Genomic DNA, 19,492 nt, shown 5'->3' with positions numbered 1-19,492 from the left:
CAGCTTTTCATTCATCAGTCGTTATCTCCGCCTGCGGCAGATTGCGCATCAACATGGCTTATTTGTTTCCAAGAGTGGCGATTTTGAGCTAACTCGCCCAGTGTCGTCAAGTGGAGTCCGGTCCATGATTGAATGTTGTCTTGCCATCGTTTTGGTTGTCTGCCATGTTTTCTTTTTCCTTCTACTTTGCCTTCTGTGCAAACTTTGCTGATTCCGAATTGTGATCTTTTAGTGTGGCCGAACAGTTTTAAAACTTTTGATTTTATTATTGCTGCAATTGGATGTAGTTTTGTCATAGTTAGAAGATCTTCTATTTTTTAGTAATTTGAAAGCTTTGAAATTTGAAATCAGCTTTAGTAATTTGAAATGAGTTGTTTTTTATATTCCTTTTTGAAAGAAGAAAACGACAACATTGTGATTTGCTTTGGGATATTATTCAACAAGGTTGCTCCAGCATATTTAATGCATTTTTTCTCAGAATTGGAATTTTATTTGCTGAATATATATAGACTCTTTCTTAGCACTTCTGGTTGAATACTTGTGAATGTCTTTAGATTTTGTAAACATGTTTTCAAAATGATTTGGTAACATATTATGGTGGATTTTAAACATAAATTTTCCTAGTGAACAGTGAGCAATTGGTAACCACACCAGTGTTGACTCCACAATAGCCATGGAGACTTATCTAACCAACAAATGTTTCTCAGCAATCAAGTGTAGCAAAAATGGAGTGCAAATGACTCTCATGTTATGTCAATGACGCTCCGCTTACCAGTATTGCACAACAAATTCATGCAACAGAGCTCTAGTCATCAACTTCAAAGGTGTTCCTATTATCTTAATAGGCTATACCATTCAGTACAGTATCTTCTCAGTAACTTACACAGCAGCTTGCTCTGAACTGAAGCAATGTCAAAGCAATGTCTTTTCAAGCGTCTCAAGACATTCTTCCCACTTGGCCAATCAGCCGACACTTAAAAATGTAGCCATACTGCATGCTTGGTAGCTTAAAACAACGTAACAAAAGCTGCATCAACATTTCACTTGAGCCATTAATTTCACAGTGGATGCACATTGCACAAGGTCAGAGTTAAAATTTTGCAACATATTATCTGTCACAATAAAATTGGAATGTACGGTACCTTTGCTGTTATCAGTTACAGTCAATCATCCTGCTTCATGCCTTAACAGCCAACATGGGAATACAAAAAAATCAGTTTGGCAAGCAGCAAAGTAATGGGATCAGGGAAGATACGATTTCCATTTCAAACTTGATGTTTGATAAATACCGGTAGTTAAGTCAATTTATTTTGTTTTAACAGCGCCATATATTATCAAACAATCAGAGTAAAATGTAATTGTCAAAACAATGCATTGTACAACTGTTGGTTACGGTAGATTATGGCGAATGACGCAATCAGGATGGTAGCGAAAGACCATACGGTAAGTAGTCATCTCGTCAGCAACCACCCTATCACAGTAAATCTAACTACACATTTATACACACTAGTGTGCAGAGGCAGGCACACTACTTCATTGAATAAAAAGGATTTGCACTGTCACTGTTTGGTTTGTCACTGTTTTTTTTTTTTTCCCGCGCTTTTACAAAGCAAGCAGCAAAGATTTTCCTCTCCAGGTCTAAATATGTAAATTAGATTAAAGAAAAACTTAGGCCTGGAGAATAGCTAATTTTAGACAAATTAGGAATGGAATTTAATTGTGCTCATTTCAGTCCAAAAATTTTCGAAATGGATAAAGAATTCGCAAAGACAGAACAATTCAAAGAAACCCATATCAAGAATCCAAGTTTGCGGTTGCCGCATGTAGCAAACAAGCAATTGACTCGCCAGCCTCAGCTTTGAAAGAATAGGGATGAGGAAAGTAAATTATTATCCAGTGAAGCAAATGAAGTACAGTACGGTAGAAATTTTATCAAACAACGATTAGTAAGCCATGTGGATTAATTGTTTTACATTCTATTGTGTAACATCTTGTTTGCTGCCCATTATCAAATCGGTTCAAAGTTTGTCCTAAAATTTTTTATTTTAAATTCAGCTGTTTTTTAAACTTTTCTGGATTAGTGTGTGTTGTATCTGTATAAATCAATTTAATTAAACCAGCGCAAGAGTTTTAATGATAAATTACTTAGTTTTTGACATAAAAATCGAACGTTGGCCAGCAATCAAGCCTAGTCAGTTTTTAAGCAGGGCTGCCAGACAAGTTTGGATCAATCGCACTTAAATCGACAAAAATGCTTTTTTTTCTTGCTTTTATTTCAATGCGAAGTGTTTGATTTTTCTTAATTGAATTTAAATTTTGTTGCTTTATGTCGGTGACACATTTGGGCTCAAACTTTGTAATGATACGTTGCCTGGATTTGATTTGTTAAATTTCGTCTGAAGAAAACATTATTGACCTATTGTGTTATTCGGTTACACTCAATTATTTCTCATTTACATTCTATTCAATTTGTTTGTCAAATTATACAGTCACATTGCGCTAGTTTCATGCAGCCTAACAGGTCACACTGAGAGTCACTCAGCCATTTCTTTTATGACAAAACAATAGGTCTATACCTTTTTTTAAATTGTGATTATTTTTGTTTTTGTAATACTGTTACTGAAAATGTTTTTAATCGTAGCCTTGTACTATTTATTTTATTGGCTTGAACTTTTCTTGGTTGCAATGAAGTTTAAATGCCCTTGCTACAAGAGTTTATTGATTTCAAAAATTTTTCCTATTTTAGTCACCCGAAATAAAGTTTATATTTGAATAAAACCACAGGACTTCACTTGAGGATCGCAGCAGCACATGATTTCTTTTCTTTCATTAATATTACTGAACATCAGCCTATCTTGTTTCAACGTAATTTGACGATGCTTGACATTTGTCACATTAAGAACTGGGAAGCAGCTGACTCGATGACTGATATAGTCTTTCGCTGCTTCCTGTCTGTTGTGGTATTTAGATAGCTATGGTACTATTTTATTCGTATTGTGTATAATTGTACCGTACTATTGTCGCAACAGACAAAATAAAAGGTTTTTCTCTCTTCTTCTCCTCTCACTGAGATTGAGAAACAACTGCTGTTGGTTTGAATCTCCATTCTCAGACTGAGTAAGCCGAGGATGAAGATTCAAACCAGCTACCAAGAATTAACCAACGACCAATAAGTGATTGTGTGCTATAGCACTTGCGAAAGTTTTCCTGAAACAGTATGAAATTCTTGGCAGTAACAGGAGCCGGAGTCTGATTTTTTGTTAGTCAGTTGCTGATACTTTTAATATGCAAATATTTACGCTGTTAAGCCTGTTCTACTTGGCGCAGCTGTTATTTTGTGTAGACTAAGCCAGGGCTTCCCAAACTGGGGGTTGCGTAACGAACTTCAGGGGTCGCAGACTCGCAGAGAGTATGTACCAATTTTATAGTCCGTAGTGCATATTATCACCACCATCATTTAGGCAGAATAATTTTTCCGCTTTCCGCCTAAAAAAATTATCCGTGAATAAGTGCGAAGCAAAACATGCGACATGACATACGTTCGAAAAATCTTAAATAAAACTATAATCCGCAACACATGCCGCTTAAATTTTACATGCATCGGATTCAGTATTAAATTAACTTTCCAGGGATGTGCACCAATAGGATGGCATGTAGAAGGAACTCCCAGCAGAACGCTTCAAAGATGAAGAATATATTTACGATAAACATTAAAATAATAAGATTTTTGCATAATTGACACCTCTTCAAACATCTTCGAATGAAACTATAATCCGCAACACGTGCCACTTAAATTTTACATGCATCGGATTCAGTCTTAAATTACCTTTCCACGGATGTGCACCAATAGGATGGCATTTGGAAGGAACACCCAGCAGAACGCTTCAAAGATGCTGGAGGATATATTTACGATAAACATTAAAATATTAAGATTTTTGCAGAATTGACACCTCTTCAAACATCTTCGAATAAAACAATAATCCGCAATACGTGCCACTTAAATTTTACATGCATCAGATTCAGTATTAAATTACCTTTCCACGGATGTGCACCAATAGGATGGCATTTGGAAGACCACCGTCATTCTGGCGGAATAATTTTGCGCGATCCGCCTTAAAAAATGGTCCGTAAAAAATTGCGCGGTTAACAATGCGATGAAAGCAGCAACACTCAGACCACAGTCTCTATATTACAATATTATTATTATTATTATTACTATATTAAGTATTATAGAGACTGTGCTCAGACGCTGATAAAATCACTTCTCGTTACCAAATCAAAGCAATTAATGTTATATTGTTTCCATAGAAAAATGAACAGTGAACACAGAAATTTAAATAAAAAACTCGACTTGTCAATAATAAAGCAAGTGCAATTGCGAAAAGTAAGACATAAAATCGTATATTAAAACTGCTGTACGTGATGTGGCAAGAAAAGTAACCATCACAAAATCGTCTATAAAAATACTTTCCCGAAATATTTTTCGAATTTTTTTTTTTGAATCGTGTTCAGAATTAAATTTCCTTTCCAGGGGTGTCAATTTCGTGGTGCGGCAGACGAAGGAAACGCGAGCAGAATGATTTAAAAATCGGATAAATATCTTAGGTATTTAAAAATAAATAGAGATTTTGACGTTTTGACACGCCATCAATTAAGCGTCTATAAAAATATTTTCCCGAAATATTTTTCGGACTTTTCATTTTGTATCTTGTTCAAAATTAAATTTCCTTTCCAGGGGTGTTAATTTTTGTGGTGCGGCAGACGAAGGAAACACGAGCAGAATGATTTAAAAATCAGATAAATTTTTGACGTTTATAGACGCCTTCAATTAAGCATCTATAAAATATTATCCCGAAATATTTTTCGGAATTTTCTTTTTGAATCGTGTTCAGAATTAAATTTCCTTTCCAGGGGTGTCAGTTTCGTGGTGCGGCAGACGAAAAAAACGCAAGCAGAATGATTTAAAAATCAGATAAATGTCTTACGTATTTAAAAATAAATAGAGATTTTAACGTTTATAGACGCCTTCAATTAAGCGTCTATAAAAATATTTTTCCGAAATATTTTTCGAAATTTTCATTTTGAATCGTGTTCAGAATTAAATTTCCTTTCCAGGGGTGTCAATTTCGTAGTGCGGCAGACGAAGGAAACACGAGCAGAATGATTTAAAAATCAGATAAATATCTTACGTATTTAAAAATAAATAGAGATTTTGACATTTTGACACGCCTTGAATTAAGTGTCTATAAAAATATTTTTCGAATATTTCTTTTTGAATCGTGTTCAGAATTAAATGTCTTTTCCAGGGGTGTCAATTTCGTGGTGCGGCAGACGAAGAAAAGCAGAAAAACACAAAACACAAGCAGAATGATTTAAAAATCCGGTAAATCTCTTACGCATTTAAAAATGTTCAGGGTACAACTTAATTCGTACCCTGAACAGTTCGTACCCTCAGTTCGTACCCTGAAAAGATCGAGAGAAACAATTAAAGAAAAAGCTAAAGTCGCTGATCGCAGTTTCATAGCACAAAGACGAATTCGCTGATCGGAGTTTCTTTGTCAACTACATCAGCGATGCCACTGCCTGCAAAGTGTTTTTTGTAGCGATTTAAATACCATACCACTTCATCAATTCACTGATTTTCTGTTCTTTCAGGTTAAAACGTAATTTAGGTGAGATTAAGATAACTTTAAAGTTGTGTTGGTACCTCTTTTGACTTAAATAACGTCAAAAATAACACCAACTTATTCAATGAGTGTATCGATAAAGGTGTATATTCTGATGTACTAAAAGTCTCTCAAGTTACACGAATCTTCAAAAGTGGCTCCAGGAAAAATTGTTCCAACTACAGGCCCATATCACTATTGTCCCCATTCACCAAAATATTCGAGAAATGCCCTTATGAACAAATGTAGGCTACAATTAACTTATCTAACAAGAAAAGACCTGATCAAACCACATCAGTATGGCTTTAGACCACAATATTCTACTTCGTTAGCTGTGTCAAACGATTGTGATAACATTTCAACTAACCTAGATAATAAAAATACAACTTGCTCTGTATTTCTTGATTTAGCTAAAGACTTTCACACAGTTGATCACACTATTCTCATACAGAAACTGCAAACATATGGTTTTCTGGGCCTTCCATTACAATTGTTAAAAAGCTATAGGCCTATCAGCAATCGTCTACAGCACACGGCCGTCAATGGAATCTCTTCAAACTCAAGACAGGTTACTTGCGGTGTGCCCCAAGGACCGACATTGGGACCCCTTTTTTTCTTACTTTATGTAAATGACTTACCAAATTCAACAAGCATGAAGGTTAAACTATTTGCAGACGACACAAATCTTACGATGGGTGACAAATGTGAAATAAATTTGCAGAACAATGTGAATGCCGAAATGCAAAAAGTTTACATCTGATTGAAGCTTAATAGATTATCGTTAAATTTCTCAAAAACTGAATACATGCTAATAACAAATAAAAAACACATAAAAAATTTTAACATTAACATTGGTAACACAACCATTCAACAAAAAGATCAAATAAAATACCTTGGCGTTTACATAGATAACAAATTAACATGGAAATATCACATAGATAAAATTTGCGGAAAAGTAGCAAAAGGTTCATGGGCGTTGCTAAAACTCAGAAATTATGTCAACACAGACACTTTAAAAGATGTGTATCACGCTTTGATTTACTGTCATTTGCAATATTGCATGTCAAGTTGGGAAAAGGCCTGTGACAGTGTACTGGATCCATTAATGAAATAAAAAAAAAGGTTATAAAATAATTACGAAACAAAGTTACTATGCTCACACTAATTTTTATTTTTCAAAATGAACACCTTGAAACTAAAATACATAGCCTACATAACATTGAAATAAAAAAACATATGTAGCCTACAAAGTTCATATGAATCAGTATTCGTCTACGTATTGTGATTTATTTACAAATGCTTCATCCATTCATCAGCATAACACAAGATATCAAACAAGCAAAAATTATTTTATAAATAGATCAAACACAGAACTTGGCAAAAAGTCCAAGCAGGTATTGGGACCAATGGTCTGGTCAGAGGTTCCGAGTAGGCTAAAAAACTTATCATTTCATTGTTTCAAAAAAGAGATCAAAACGTTAATTTTACAAAGCTACAGTGCATCGTAAGTGATATGTTATGGAAACCAATTTGTCATTTGTGTTTAGGTCTACGTTATCTTAAATACGTTTTTTTTTCTTCTTTTTTTTGGTGCGTATGTTGAAGTGCGGGAATGTTTTAACGTTTTATTTTTATTTTTCTCTTGTAAGCTTATTATGGCAAAATCGTCATTTCCGTAGGGTGGCAATTGACTAGTAGACCGTATGGTCGTCTCGTTGTCTCCCTGTCGGTATGGGAACTTGTGTAACTTTTACATTGTGTATATTATTTGCATATTTCAAACATGTAGTCTACCTGTGTCCCTGTTACTGACAAATAAAACATTGATTGATTGATATGAAGGAAATTTTTATATTGATTTCGTACTGGGTTGGTCTGTGAATAAGTTTATTATAAAAGCCTACGACAACACATTTCACTGATTTTTGAACACTCCACGTTTACTTCTGATCCGGTTTGCAATACGCAAAATGCTACAGAACGACAGGAAATCTTTGCATTCGTTTATTTTTGATTTTTTAGATTCGTGGTTTTAAACTTCTATACATCAAATAACGAAATAAGTTTTGATGTGAGTGAAGGCAATATTTTATATTGTTATTGCGAAATTGAATTTTATACATTCTTTAGTTGATACAAACAGTGTTTTATTTTAATAATTCTTCTGTAGTCATGTATAGCCCTGAAAATAGTTTCCAATCCTGTAGTTGAAGACATCGCTGGTACATATACTCAATAAGACAAATTCATGCTTATTGCTTAGCTAGATGTTCCGAATAGCACTGTTCATGAATTGAAGTAATAGTGGTTTCTAGTTTATCTGCTACTACAGTAATTTTTCATTAATCAAATTATGCAAACAAACCGGTCATTATGCTCTGACAGTGCTAAATTATTATCTGTCATATTTGATCGTAAAATGGCATTTTCAAAAAATTATTTCAAATAAGTTGTTAGCGTTTATTTAGGCTTAAAAGTAAATAAAAAATTTGGCCTTTTTTTGGCCTTATTTTATAATGGATTTAGCCTTACTATAGCTTGAGTATCTGGCAACCCTGTCAAGAGTGACAGTTTGATGTGTAGCTAAGTAAGGTACCGGTAGGCTAGGTGTAATAATCAGTGGTGGGCACTAGTTACTTTCAAAGTAACTGAGTAACAGTTACTTTGCTCAAGAAGTAACTAGTTTCAGTTGCAGTTACAGTGTTTTAAAAAGTAACTAGTTACAGTTACTTTTCAAAAAAAAGGCTGTGTACCGTACTGACCTACAACTACTCTTCTTTGCATGAAATACATAATAATAATAATAAGGAAGTGGCTGCATTTACGACGCCGTAAATACAGCCGTTCCATGCCTTTTTTCTAGGCTGTGGCTATTCTTACAACATATTGTAAAAATAGCCTCAGAGGCTATTCTTACAAGCACCACTCAAGCATTACGTTTGACATCAATATGCGCTCATGCGTGATCTGGAACTGGTATACAAGTAGCGACCCTGGTTAAAAAGGAGATGACGTCACACAGGAGGAATCCACCATAAAATGGTGGAAAAGTGGGGTGAAATTAGTCAACCATGACAAAAAAAAGCGTGCAAGTGTCCGCTTTTACCTAATAGCTATGTAACACAAGCCCGAAAAACACCACATATCTCCTTAGAAAAGAATTAAACTTGACCAAGTTTAACTATTTATCCGAAGAATAGCCTACTTCTAAAGATACCAGCATTTAATCAATAATATATCTTTGTCGTTTCTGCTTCGATTTTTACAATTGAACCATTGCTGGAAAGCGCAAGCTATCGTTTATCCAAATGAAGGTCAGCCAGACTCTAAAAGTTAAAAATATTTCTTAGGTAAAGAGTTGAACTTGACCGACTTTAACCATTTATCCCAAAAATACTTGTAAAGATACCAGCATTTAATAAACGCTAATCTAAAGAACATATCTCTGTCTATTGACAAGCAAAAGTTGAGGTTGATAGCTTTTTCACAAAGCGAGCAACCGGGCTTCAAACACAAGCAAATAGCGCCCGATGACTCGTTGCATTTCCGAATCGAAGCAAGTATACAAGTCTCCCCGGTCTGCGATCATTATATGTCTTTATTAAATTAGTTGTAAGTTGCTTGTTTCTGCTTCGATTTTAACAATTGAACCATTGCTGGAAAGCACAAGCTATCGTCTATCCAAATTAAGGTCAGCCAGACTCTAAAAGTTAAAAATATTTCTTAGGTAAAGAGTTGAACTTGACCGACTTTAACCATTTATCCCACAAATATTTTTAAAGATAACAGCATTTAATAAACGCTAATCTAAACAACATATCTCTGTCTATTGACAAGCAAAAGTTGAGGTTGATAGCTTTTTCACAAAGCGAGCAACCGGGCTTCAAACACAAGCAAATAGCGCCAGATGACTCGTTGCATTTCCGAAAAGCTAGGCTATTTACAAAAAGTGAATACCGCACATGTTAAACAAAAACTGTACATATTTTGAGCACAGCACAGTAACTGTTAGGCCAGATCATCACCCATGTGTCCCTCCTCTCCTTGCCTAGATGAGACCTGCCATTTGTCCTCGCAACCCTTTTTGTTTCCCGACCAAACTGAGAAGTTTAGAGTTTCGTTATTTGTTGGATGCAAATAGACGCATGCTTACATTTTTGACCACCTTAAAACACTAAACCAGTTTCTGCTCGACATAGCCTACAGTGTTCAATTTTTGTCCCAGGAATCAACTCTTCAAGCAATACTTTCCCTACTTTGTGTGCACTAACATCCTAATTTATATGCCATTGTTAACAATTGCGATATTCGTGAATTCATTTGAGGCTTTGGGTACCGGAATTAATATACTTATTTGAACTAGCAAATTCAATCCACAACACTTTCCACTAGGCTGTTACTTAACACTAAGCACGCATATGCGCTGCGATTTGTGGCCGTGTTAGCAACTGAAAAAAAGCCTTGGTGTGAAGATCACTGAATTGTTCAAAATGTGAGCTCAGTAGCCTATTACTGTGCTTGCAACTGCATGGTGCTATCAACGTGCAAAACAACTCGGCTCCAGGTCCCCTGCGGTCACAGACACGCATATTATCCCTGAATAGGGGGGTATCGCGTTTGCCATTCGCTCATTGTCGCCTGGTTTGATTGCAAACAAGTCTGTTCTATGTAGTTGCTTTCCTCATTGCGTCTAGTATGTCAGCACAATTGCTTTATCATCGCGAACGCCATTGTCACTTTTCCTCATCCACCTTTCCCAGGCTTGTTCGCGATGAAAGGCACAGAGTAACACGTAGCAATCTGCGGAACAAGAAGTCGTGGGCACTGAGTGGTAAAGTACAGTAGCAACTTAACAGTGACGACACAAATGCATGAGCAATGGAGACAGCACACAAGCAACGAAAATGTTAATGCAATTCACTAACTTGAAAAAACGCTTTCGATGGCCTTGATTTCCGCCTCACATTTATCGGTCATGAAAAACGAAGGGTTCCAGTTTTCTGACCACCCTTTTACAACAGAAAGTGCTTCTGCTATGTCCGAAGCTTGTTCATTTTGGATAATAAACGTAGCAACAACCTGGTAACCAACATTCGTTCTGACGCAAAGAAAAAATAGAGGAAGGGAATACTTGGACGTCTTGTAAGTTGCATCCAAGAGGCAAATGCCTTGGCCGCAACGATGCAACAATCGTATTATCTTCATCTACGATGAGTTACAATCAACTAAATTTTCATCTTATGATAGTAGCCTACAGAAATAATATACGGTACTGTACGTAACATTGAAAACCACCAAGCCTACTACGTGAATATGGTAAAAAATAAATTGTCTCAAAAAGATTGGTTGTGACCCAAACCCTGCCTTTAGTTACCGCTGGACATGTCACTTGGTCCAATCAATAACACCACATAGGCGTATGGATTTGGCACACTAGATGGAAAAAATACAAAAGAGGTCAGTGAAGTAGGCTAGGCTACTTTGAATCAACAAAGCTTTTACACCTGAAAACTGAGTGTCTTTAAGAAACGAGATGAAAAGTTGATGAAACAGAACACATTTACATATGTTTATAGCATTTTTTGCAGTTAGTAAACCGTTTCCTCTTTTATGATGCCTAACCTCCACTTTGGTGAAAACACTGTGCTTTGCAGAAACCTTTTCAGAATCTTTGTCAACAAAGAAAAGGCTTATTATTGTAGTATGAATATCAACACTTAGTACACTAGTGAATTACAATGACAGGATGTTAAAAATCAACATTAACATGGCACCGTATGCTCGTTTCTGAACAACAACAAGCTTCGTTCCTGCTTTTGCTTCGTACTCTTCAATGGATCTCATGGCATCTTCAACTGAAGCCAACCACTTTCAACAATAAACAATTGATTTTTTACTGTTATAAACTTATGGATCTTCATCACCCATTTTTTGCCATAAGAAATCAAAGCATTTATGCCATAGCCTAAGATTACAGTGAAGAAATGTAAATACTACACACATGCAACAAATCTGGATTTAGCGAGTATAAGGTAGCTGATAGTTTGAAGCTCCAGTTTTTCTTCTTTCCTTCTACTATAAGTACTTCACCACATTTAGGTTTGTTTTATTCTGATGACAGCTCCTGATGAGTCAGTCAAAAAAAAAACTGCAGCTTCGAGCTACCTTTTACTTGCTACTTTCAAGTTCTGTACCACCATTTGCTATGAAAGAGTTCAACATACGTATACTAATTGTGTTAAGTTGGAAACAGTAAAATAGTTGAATATTAATGAACTGTTGAAGGTCTTGTTGGACCGTAGTATATTGCAGCAACTACATTACAAACCTGTACTAGTCCATGACTTTCAGCCAGCTCTCCCAAAGAATGTTAAATGTCCTAAATGCATCAGAACTTTTAATGCCAGGATTGGACTCATTAGTCATTCAAGAACACATCGTTAGCGTTTTATGTGAGGACCATTGAAGAAACGATTTTTATCAAATGTTACAAGTTTCAAGCATAACGCGTCAAGGCCAATAAGTCTTTTCGTAGTTCACGGTTTACATAACCTTGGTTTAATTGACAAAGCGAGATTGCAGTATCACCTGAACATTCAATGTCACTTCTCCATAAGGTTGCATTTCCTGCAGAACCAAGACTTCGTTTTTGGCGGCATTGTTCTACCAAGACATCTCAGATGGTGCCAATCCAGACACGAGTCGCACATGATGCTGTCGCCTGCATCAAGATCTAAATAACAGGAGATGCACAACCAGCGGCCTTTATTTCGCAAAGTGGTCAGTAGGTTCTCCATCAACGTCCAACCGTCAAAAGAAAAATGTCTTCGCACAGAAGCAATGGCAATGTTTTCATCTAAACACTTCATTGGAATTCTTTCGGGCAACGTTTCAATTTCATTTTCTTCGATCAGTCGATCGCTGAATGGACGCAAGACCTCTTCTACTACCTCAGAATCGACAAACCAACTGAGTATTGCTGAAAAATATGACCATGGGTGACTTTGTTTGATGTAGCCTACGTACGCTTTGACGTAGCCTATCGGCTAGGCAGACCCACAGAAGTCAAAGTGTAGTTTTTTAAACTAACGTAGGCTATAACAAAAATGAAGTCACACAAACATAAATGCAACAAACCTGCTTCTTTCTGAAAAGACGACTTCAGTCTGAATGGAATTGGTCCGCTCTTTTTTTGTCTCTTGCGTGGTAACCCAATGACTGTCAATCCAGCTCCTTTTGGCCTGCCACGTTTCATCATCTTCGGTGGAAATTTAATTGATCCTGCATCATCTGTTAATAAACACAACGAGAATCGAATATAGGCTACAACGTAGAAAACATCACTATTTCAACGTTTTTATTAAAAAATTAATAAACATAATGCATTATGCAATGCAAGAAAAAACAACTAATCAGAAATGAATGTTTCAGAAACAGCACATACTTGTAAAAGACTGAATAGAACTGGACGGTGTCTGCATCATAATCGCACTGGTATCAACGGTCGACAAGACGTCACCGGGTGTGTGCTGTGAACTACTACTTGAGACTGTAGGAAGTGCAATTCCAGGATCATTGCTGGAAGATGTTGCAGCAGCACTTCCAGTATCAGTGCCTGAAAAGGATCACCTCTGAGCAATGAAGAAACAATAGAAGCGTCGCACGAGTCTTTACTGGACAATTATTGGATGTGTTGCACTGTTGCAATGGGGGCCAAACTGACGAGGTTACGGTCCTGGGCGGAACATAATGTCGTATAATCGTAAATACGTGCACTGGCAGTAGATATTGTGATATACCGTATTTTGAGTTGGAAGCGAGCACTTGAGGTGTCAACAAATCTACATTAACCTTTTGAAAACAAGATTTTGTTGCAGCCAAAACATGCTTCTGGCGTGGTTACCGAATGCCAACCAATCCAGTATCTATCAAAATCTGCTAGGTGTTTCTCGATGATTATTTGCACAATGCTGCATCACCTGCCAATAAACTCATTACTTATCAAATAATGCAGACCGTGCTATAATCTTAAGAAACATGAAACGTAGTGTAAGCGCAGCATGCAATGCAAGAAAAAAAAAACAACTAATCAGAAATGAAGCTTTCAGAAACAGCATACTTCTAAAAGACTGAACAGAACTGGACGGAGTCTGCATCATAATCGCACTGGTATCAACGGTCGACAAGACGTCACAGGGTGTGTGCTGTAAAGTACTGTTTGAGACCGTAGGAAATACAATTCCAGGATCATTGCTGGAAGATGTTGCAGCAGCACTTCCAGTATTAGTGCCTGAAAAGGATCATGCAGTTGTTCACAAAAGCAGAATTACTGAGCATCTGCAACCTTGTATAATCGTAAATTAGTGCGCAACTGCGCATGCAGTACATATTAGCCCACATATTGGATAGCTCAACGCCATAAAAATCATTGCTCAAAAAAAAATTGACTGCAAAATCACGACGCAAGTTGCAGTAACTAACCCATATCTCTTCAGATATTTGAAAAAGTAGGCTAGTTTTTCTGATTTAGTAAATAGTGCTAGCATATAGGCCTACCTTTCTGAGTTTGACCCAAAAAGTTCACAACTTGGAATTTCTTTCCTTCCTGCAAGAACTCTGCAATTTGTCGTAAATTATCCAGGTTGTATTGGAATTCATCCATTCCTTGTTCAGATATCATTAACGCAATCTTCTGGGAAATATCTTGAACACGGCGATACTTTTGCTGTTCTGATAAAACACATCTTCTTTGAGGCTTGTTAAGAATCTCAACAGCTGGTAATGTGGATGCAGGACCGTTGTCCAGTGAGTTTCTTGTCAGGCGATGGGATTTAAGAAAATATTGCATTGTCCACCGTTCTGAACAAAGATTGGGATTGTACTCTGACATATGGAGCTGCCTTCTAACTGCTAAGACATGCCTACAAGGTAGCAGCATTGATGATGTGAATCCACAAGGACATGCTGTTGTTGTGACTGCCAATTCCCCATGGACACGAGATTTTACTATGGCAGAATCATTCAAAATCTCTGACATGACAACCTTTTCCGCTAACTTGAATTGTTGTTGCACATGAATATATGCAAATGGTGTCAGTAGCTGTTGGTATTGTCTCTCCGCCACACTTGAAATCGCATCAATTGGAACCTTAAGGAAAGCATTTGACGCTTTGTGGTCACGTTCGGTGGAAAGAGATTGGATACATGCCATCAGATCTTTAAAAAACATGGTCATTCCTGAGTATCTTGTTATGACACTTTTCAACTTTCCATTGATGGATTCCAGTCGATTATTAGTTCTGTTCAAAAAATTAGCTTTCAAGTTGCTCAGTCCATCCACCCATTGATGTCGAATAGCATGCCAGTTATCGTTATAATATGTTGTGACAGCAATTGGGACTGTGTCAACGAATTGGTTATACAGTAAATTATAAGCTGACTCATTTTTGGCATTTGCCAGTTTTCCTAAAATTTCCAGTGATACCTGCCTTTGGGCTGAAGAAATGCCTAATTTTTCCATGGAAACTTCTCTACGAAAAGTGCGAAGGGTATGAAAATAGCAAATTAAAATTTCTGCAGTAGGCAGCATTTTCATCATGGCATCCCGCTCTGTCATGTCTTTGTCAGCCATTACAACCTCCACTTTATCCCAAGCTGGATTGTGGAGTTTAAACTGAGTTAACAGCTTGCTGATGGTCAGTTTGTCTTCAGTGGCTACAAGCCACAGACACACAATTTCACTCTGACCTAAGCCATCAACATTCAGCATCACATATAATGGCATTCTCAAGTCATTAAGTTTGTAGGTTGCATCAATCAGCAGCATTTCGGGATATGCCGCAAAGGTTTCCCGCATGTCTTTCGTTTGAAAGTATATCGCCTGCAATTGTTTGTCATCATCTGCAAACACATCTACTGCAGCACCTAAAATGAAAATAAACTGAGGATTAGTATACCCTACAAAGCAAGAATCTTGACAATCCTGGGCCAGACTAAAATAGCGCAAAACAATTAGGCCTATTAGGCACTCCATCAGATTTAAAAGCAAAAACATCAACTTTTAGTGAAATTTGTTTTCTATTCTATGTTATTTTAATTATTGGCCAGAGGAAGGATGTTTAGGCCTTTGGTAATATTTACATCATATAATCAATGTTCCAACTGAGCGGTTGTATACCACTCTCACCCCATTCTCTAAAAGATGCCACATTGCAATGCTTAGGGTCCGTTAAAAGGATCCATTAGGAGTAAACTTTTACGTAGATTTCAAATTTAGCAATGTTTTCTATTTCTATCCACTCAAAGTAGAATTGTTTCAAGATATTGAAGACCTTTGATTGAATTCCTTGATCCCGCTTTCAATCTTACAATCCCCATAGCGCCTTATGTTGCAACAAAAATCTTTGGAGCATGAGTTTGGGAAAGTAGAATGAATTCTTATGAAGAAAATGAAGCAAAAAATACTCTCAATTGACCCTTTATAGCTCAATGTTGCAAATTTTCCACACGTTGTAGGGTACTGCTAATATTCTGTGTTGGTTATACTAGACAAACGTTTTCTGAATAGAAAAACGTCTGAAAATTAGATATTTTTCTTGTGTAGCCTACTATGATGTGCGTACTGGTAATCCGCAGTTTGCTGCAGTAGACAGAGTCTATTGACCGGTAAACCAGGCGGTCAACACTTTAAATTGAACTGGCAATGGTGAGATTGAACCCACGTCATCGAAATAATTCATCTGCAGTCTAAACCATTACGGTAAGAGGTCAATCGCGAATTGCTTAATTGACATTATATCTGAAATGGTTCAAGAAGAATGCTCACAATATCATGTGACACTCAATCTGCAGCAGCGACCTGTAGATTGCAAATACGCCTACGGTGTTGACCAATGTTACAGGCAACCTGGTAGCCTATTCTTGCATTGCTGCAGTACTACAATGATGCAAAAAATTAGATTTTTCCAAGGTCATGACCCTGACCACAGCTTGCACACACACATCCGGCTCTAGGCCGGAGTCACATCACCTCCAGTACGGAGCCAGAATTTGACCGGAACCGGAGCTCATTCTATCTCTACTTATCATACTGCACATAGAAATTAGAAAGTCATCTCTACTATTTAGCATGAACATATCTTGTACTGTATAACAGACAAAAAAGTTTTGTCTGTCGACTAACCTTTTTCTTTGTTCATTTCATTAATAAGTTCATCATAGGTGTTTTCATACAAAGGTCTCTGTTTTGCGGCAATATTATGCAGATCTTTAAGAATAACTGTTTTTCCTGTAGAAGCTGCAATGTGCTTTTGTACCAACTTTTTATTTGCTTTGGTGGCAAGCATTTCTCCGATCACACTGCTTTCTGTTTCATTTAATCTTCGTTGTTTAGGCATCAAATTAAATGCATTCTGAAAAATAATTTATATGCACATAGTCAAGAAAATGACATATCTTTTGACAGGTGTCCAACCCACAGAGATGGGCAAGATCACCAGGTTTGGTGAATCGGCGGCTTGAATATGACCAGTTTCGCACAAACTGGTCATATTCAGCATGTGCGTAGTCATGCGCGCAAAGTGAAATGACCACTTTACCGTGTCTTACGATGAAGTCAAGATCAGAAAAACTGTCTTGCAACATTCTTAACGTGTTTTAGTACAGTAGCAAACAATATTTGAACTTCAAGTGTCATAATCAAAATGCAATTATACACGAAAAGTAATTTTTTGGATAAAGGGGGTTTTGGACGGAAATTTCAATTTTTTTTACTAGTGGTCTTAGAATGTACTGTTGTATCCTAAAACCTGGGTTAAAATTGAATTTGAAAAAAAAGCCGATTAACCCCCCCCCCTAATGTTATTGCTCTTTTTTATCCTTCACATAATTTCTGATGAAAGCCTCCTTATCATATACAGGGCTAGTGTGACCATAGCTCAAAGGCTATGACTACTACAAAGGGTTATTTCCACTTACTTCATTGAAATCATGATTATGATCATTGACATTACTAATCTCAGTGATGCATAGCGCTTTTCCATCTGACGTTGCATTTACTTTGATTCCAAATGGACAACCTTTGATAAAAGTACTGAAAAACAACAAAGATGAGGTGACATAGGCCGTGTTGAATCACCCATAAGTACACCTAAATTAGCCATAACTCACGTTAAAGTAGCCTACCTGCAAGTCATGTCAAATTGCCCATAAGTTGCATCCAATTACCTATAAGCCCACCTGAATTACCCATAAAGTCACGTTGAATTACCACAAGTTCAGCCGAGCATTCTCATAAATCTAGTCGATTTACCCATAAGTGACGTCAAATTGCCAAAAAGCTGCGTTGAAGTACCCATAAGGCATGTCTTTATGGATAATTTCATGAGACTTACGGGTAATTCGACGAATTGTGCTGATGAGCAATTCGACGTAACATATGGGTAAATTGACAAAACTAATGGGTAATTCAATGCAACTTAGGAATAATTCTGGGCATGACAATTCAATGGAAATTACAATAGACAGCATGCGGGAATGGTTCAGCAGAATATATGCATTTTGCTAAGTTCTAAGCATTCATAAGGAATGTAGGCAATTTGCACTTATGCAAAACTCAATCTATTAGCAAAACTTATTACAATAGACAGCATGCGGGAATGGTTCAGCAGAATATATGCATTTTGCTAAGTTCTTAGCATTCATAAGGAATGTAGGCAATTTGCACTTATGCAAAACTCAATCTATTAGCAAAACTTATGCATATAGGCTACATGAGTAGCTCAACCTATGGGCACCAAGGACAAAACCATCATTACTTACCTTTGATTTGGTTATTTTCCTTGACTACATGATTTGGGTGTTCTTCCTCCATGCACACAAGCATACTGTATTGTACGATACTTCAACTGTTCATTCCAGGTTTTTGTGGATGTAAGTGCTAGACGTCGTTTTGCGCGTTCAATTGTTATGGAATTTCTCACATAAACATTGACAAAGTTTTCTTTTTCCCATTGCTTAATAGCCGAAGAAAGTGTCTCAAAACTGTAATATAATGCTCCCTTCGTAATCATGATGACGATGGATTCATTGACGTGTAGTTTCGATCAGCAAAATCAGCAACTACCGCGGTTCACTCTACGATCAAGTGTGCAGCACAAGCCAATACGCATGCGCGCGAAATTACGTATGAGCGTCGTCGGATGAAACGCCTGAGCGCATTAAGGTCTTGCTCGAGTAAACAACGTCTTGCTTGAGTGGTGCTTGTAAGAATAGCTTCAGAGGCTAGTTTTACAATATGTTGTAAGAATAGCCACTTCGTTTTTTCTAATCTTTACGTCGCTTTTAGTGCGCATGCGCGCTGTTGCTGAAAAAAGCTGGATATATAACTAAATTCAACTGTTTTTACCAAGTGGTTCAGTGGCGCATGCGGTCTGCGTCTGATTCGTACTCCCAAGGATATGAGTTCGATACTTCCAAGAGGAAGGTTTTTTTTTTAAGCTAAATTCTCACCTGAAGTGACTCAATCGTTAGGCTGCGCATTTTTGTGGCCGTTTAGTTTATTTTTAATTCTGAACATCACAACGAAAAAACAGTATATGACAAACATAGCAGAGATCTAGAAAAAGGTAGAAGTGACAAAACGCGGACGTTATGCCGTGCATGATACCAGATAGCCGAGTGGTGAGAACGTGGCGTTCGAAAGGACGCGGCTGTGTCTCGGTAAAGACACTTAATGGCAAGCCAAAATAAGGGGAACAGCTGACTCGAAGAGTAAATGTCACTTCGCTGCTTCCTGTTGTCTGTTGTATTGCATCTGTGATCGCAGT

The 19,492-nt window shown here is 37.0% G+C and overlaps 1 protein-coding gene across 1 annotated transcript; it reads right to left on the bottom strand.

Annotated features, from left to right (window-relative positions):
• Nucleotides 1-11,859: 11,859 nt before the first annotated feature.
• On the bottom strand, nt 11,860-18,820 carry LOC145777699 (zinc finger SWIM domain-containing protein 3-like). The gene is made up of 8 exons (XM_082589133.1): nt 18,486-18,820; nt 17,643-17,757; nt 16,849-17,077; nt 14,223-15,590; nt 13,786-13,956; nt 13,111-13,281; nt 12,804-12,956; nt 11,860-12,645 (listed from the first exon to the last, which is right to left on the bottom strand). Exons 3-8 carry the CDS (start codon nt 17,060-17,062, stop codon nt 12,269-12,271), a joined length of 2,454 nt encoding a protein of 817 aa, XP_082445259.1. The 5' UTR covers nt 17,063-17,077; nt 17,643-17,757; nt 18,486-18,820; the 3' UTR covers nt 11,860-12,268.
• Nucleotides 18,821-19,492: the final 672 nt, after the last annotated feature.

The sequence above is a fragment of the Aplidium turbinatum genome, chromosome 9 (genome assembly GCF_918807975.1).
Source record: "Aplidium turbinatum chromosome 9, kaAplTurb1.1, whole genome shotgun sequence".
Taxonomy (NCBI): domain Eukaryota; kingdom Metazoa; phylum Chordata; class Ascidiacea; order Aplousobranchia; family Polyclinidae; genus Aplidium; species Aplidium turbinatum.
Note: the sequence above shows the minus strand (reverse complement) of the source record. Positions and strands in the feature narration are given on the sequence as shown.

Bases quoted from the DNA above. Each gene is read 5' to 3' on its own strand.
- LOC145777699 (XM_082589133.1), bottom strand. From the start codon at position 17,062: ATGCCTAAACAACGAAGATTAAATGAAACAGAAAGCAGTGTGATCGGA. The intron at 12,957-13,110 runs GTATGTGCTGTT...GTTTATTAACAG, and splicing joins TTCTATTCAGTCTTTTACAA to ATGATGCAGGATCAATTAAA. The intron at 12,646-12,803 runs GTTTGTTGCATT...CATATTTTTCAG, and splicing joins GTCTTTTCAGAAAGAAGCAG to CAATACTCAGTTGGTTTGTC.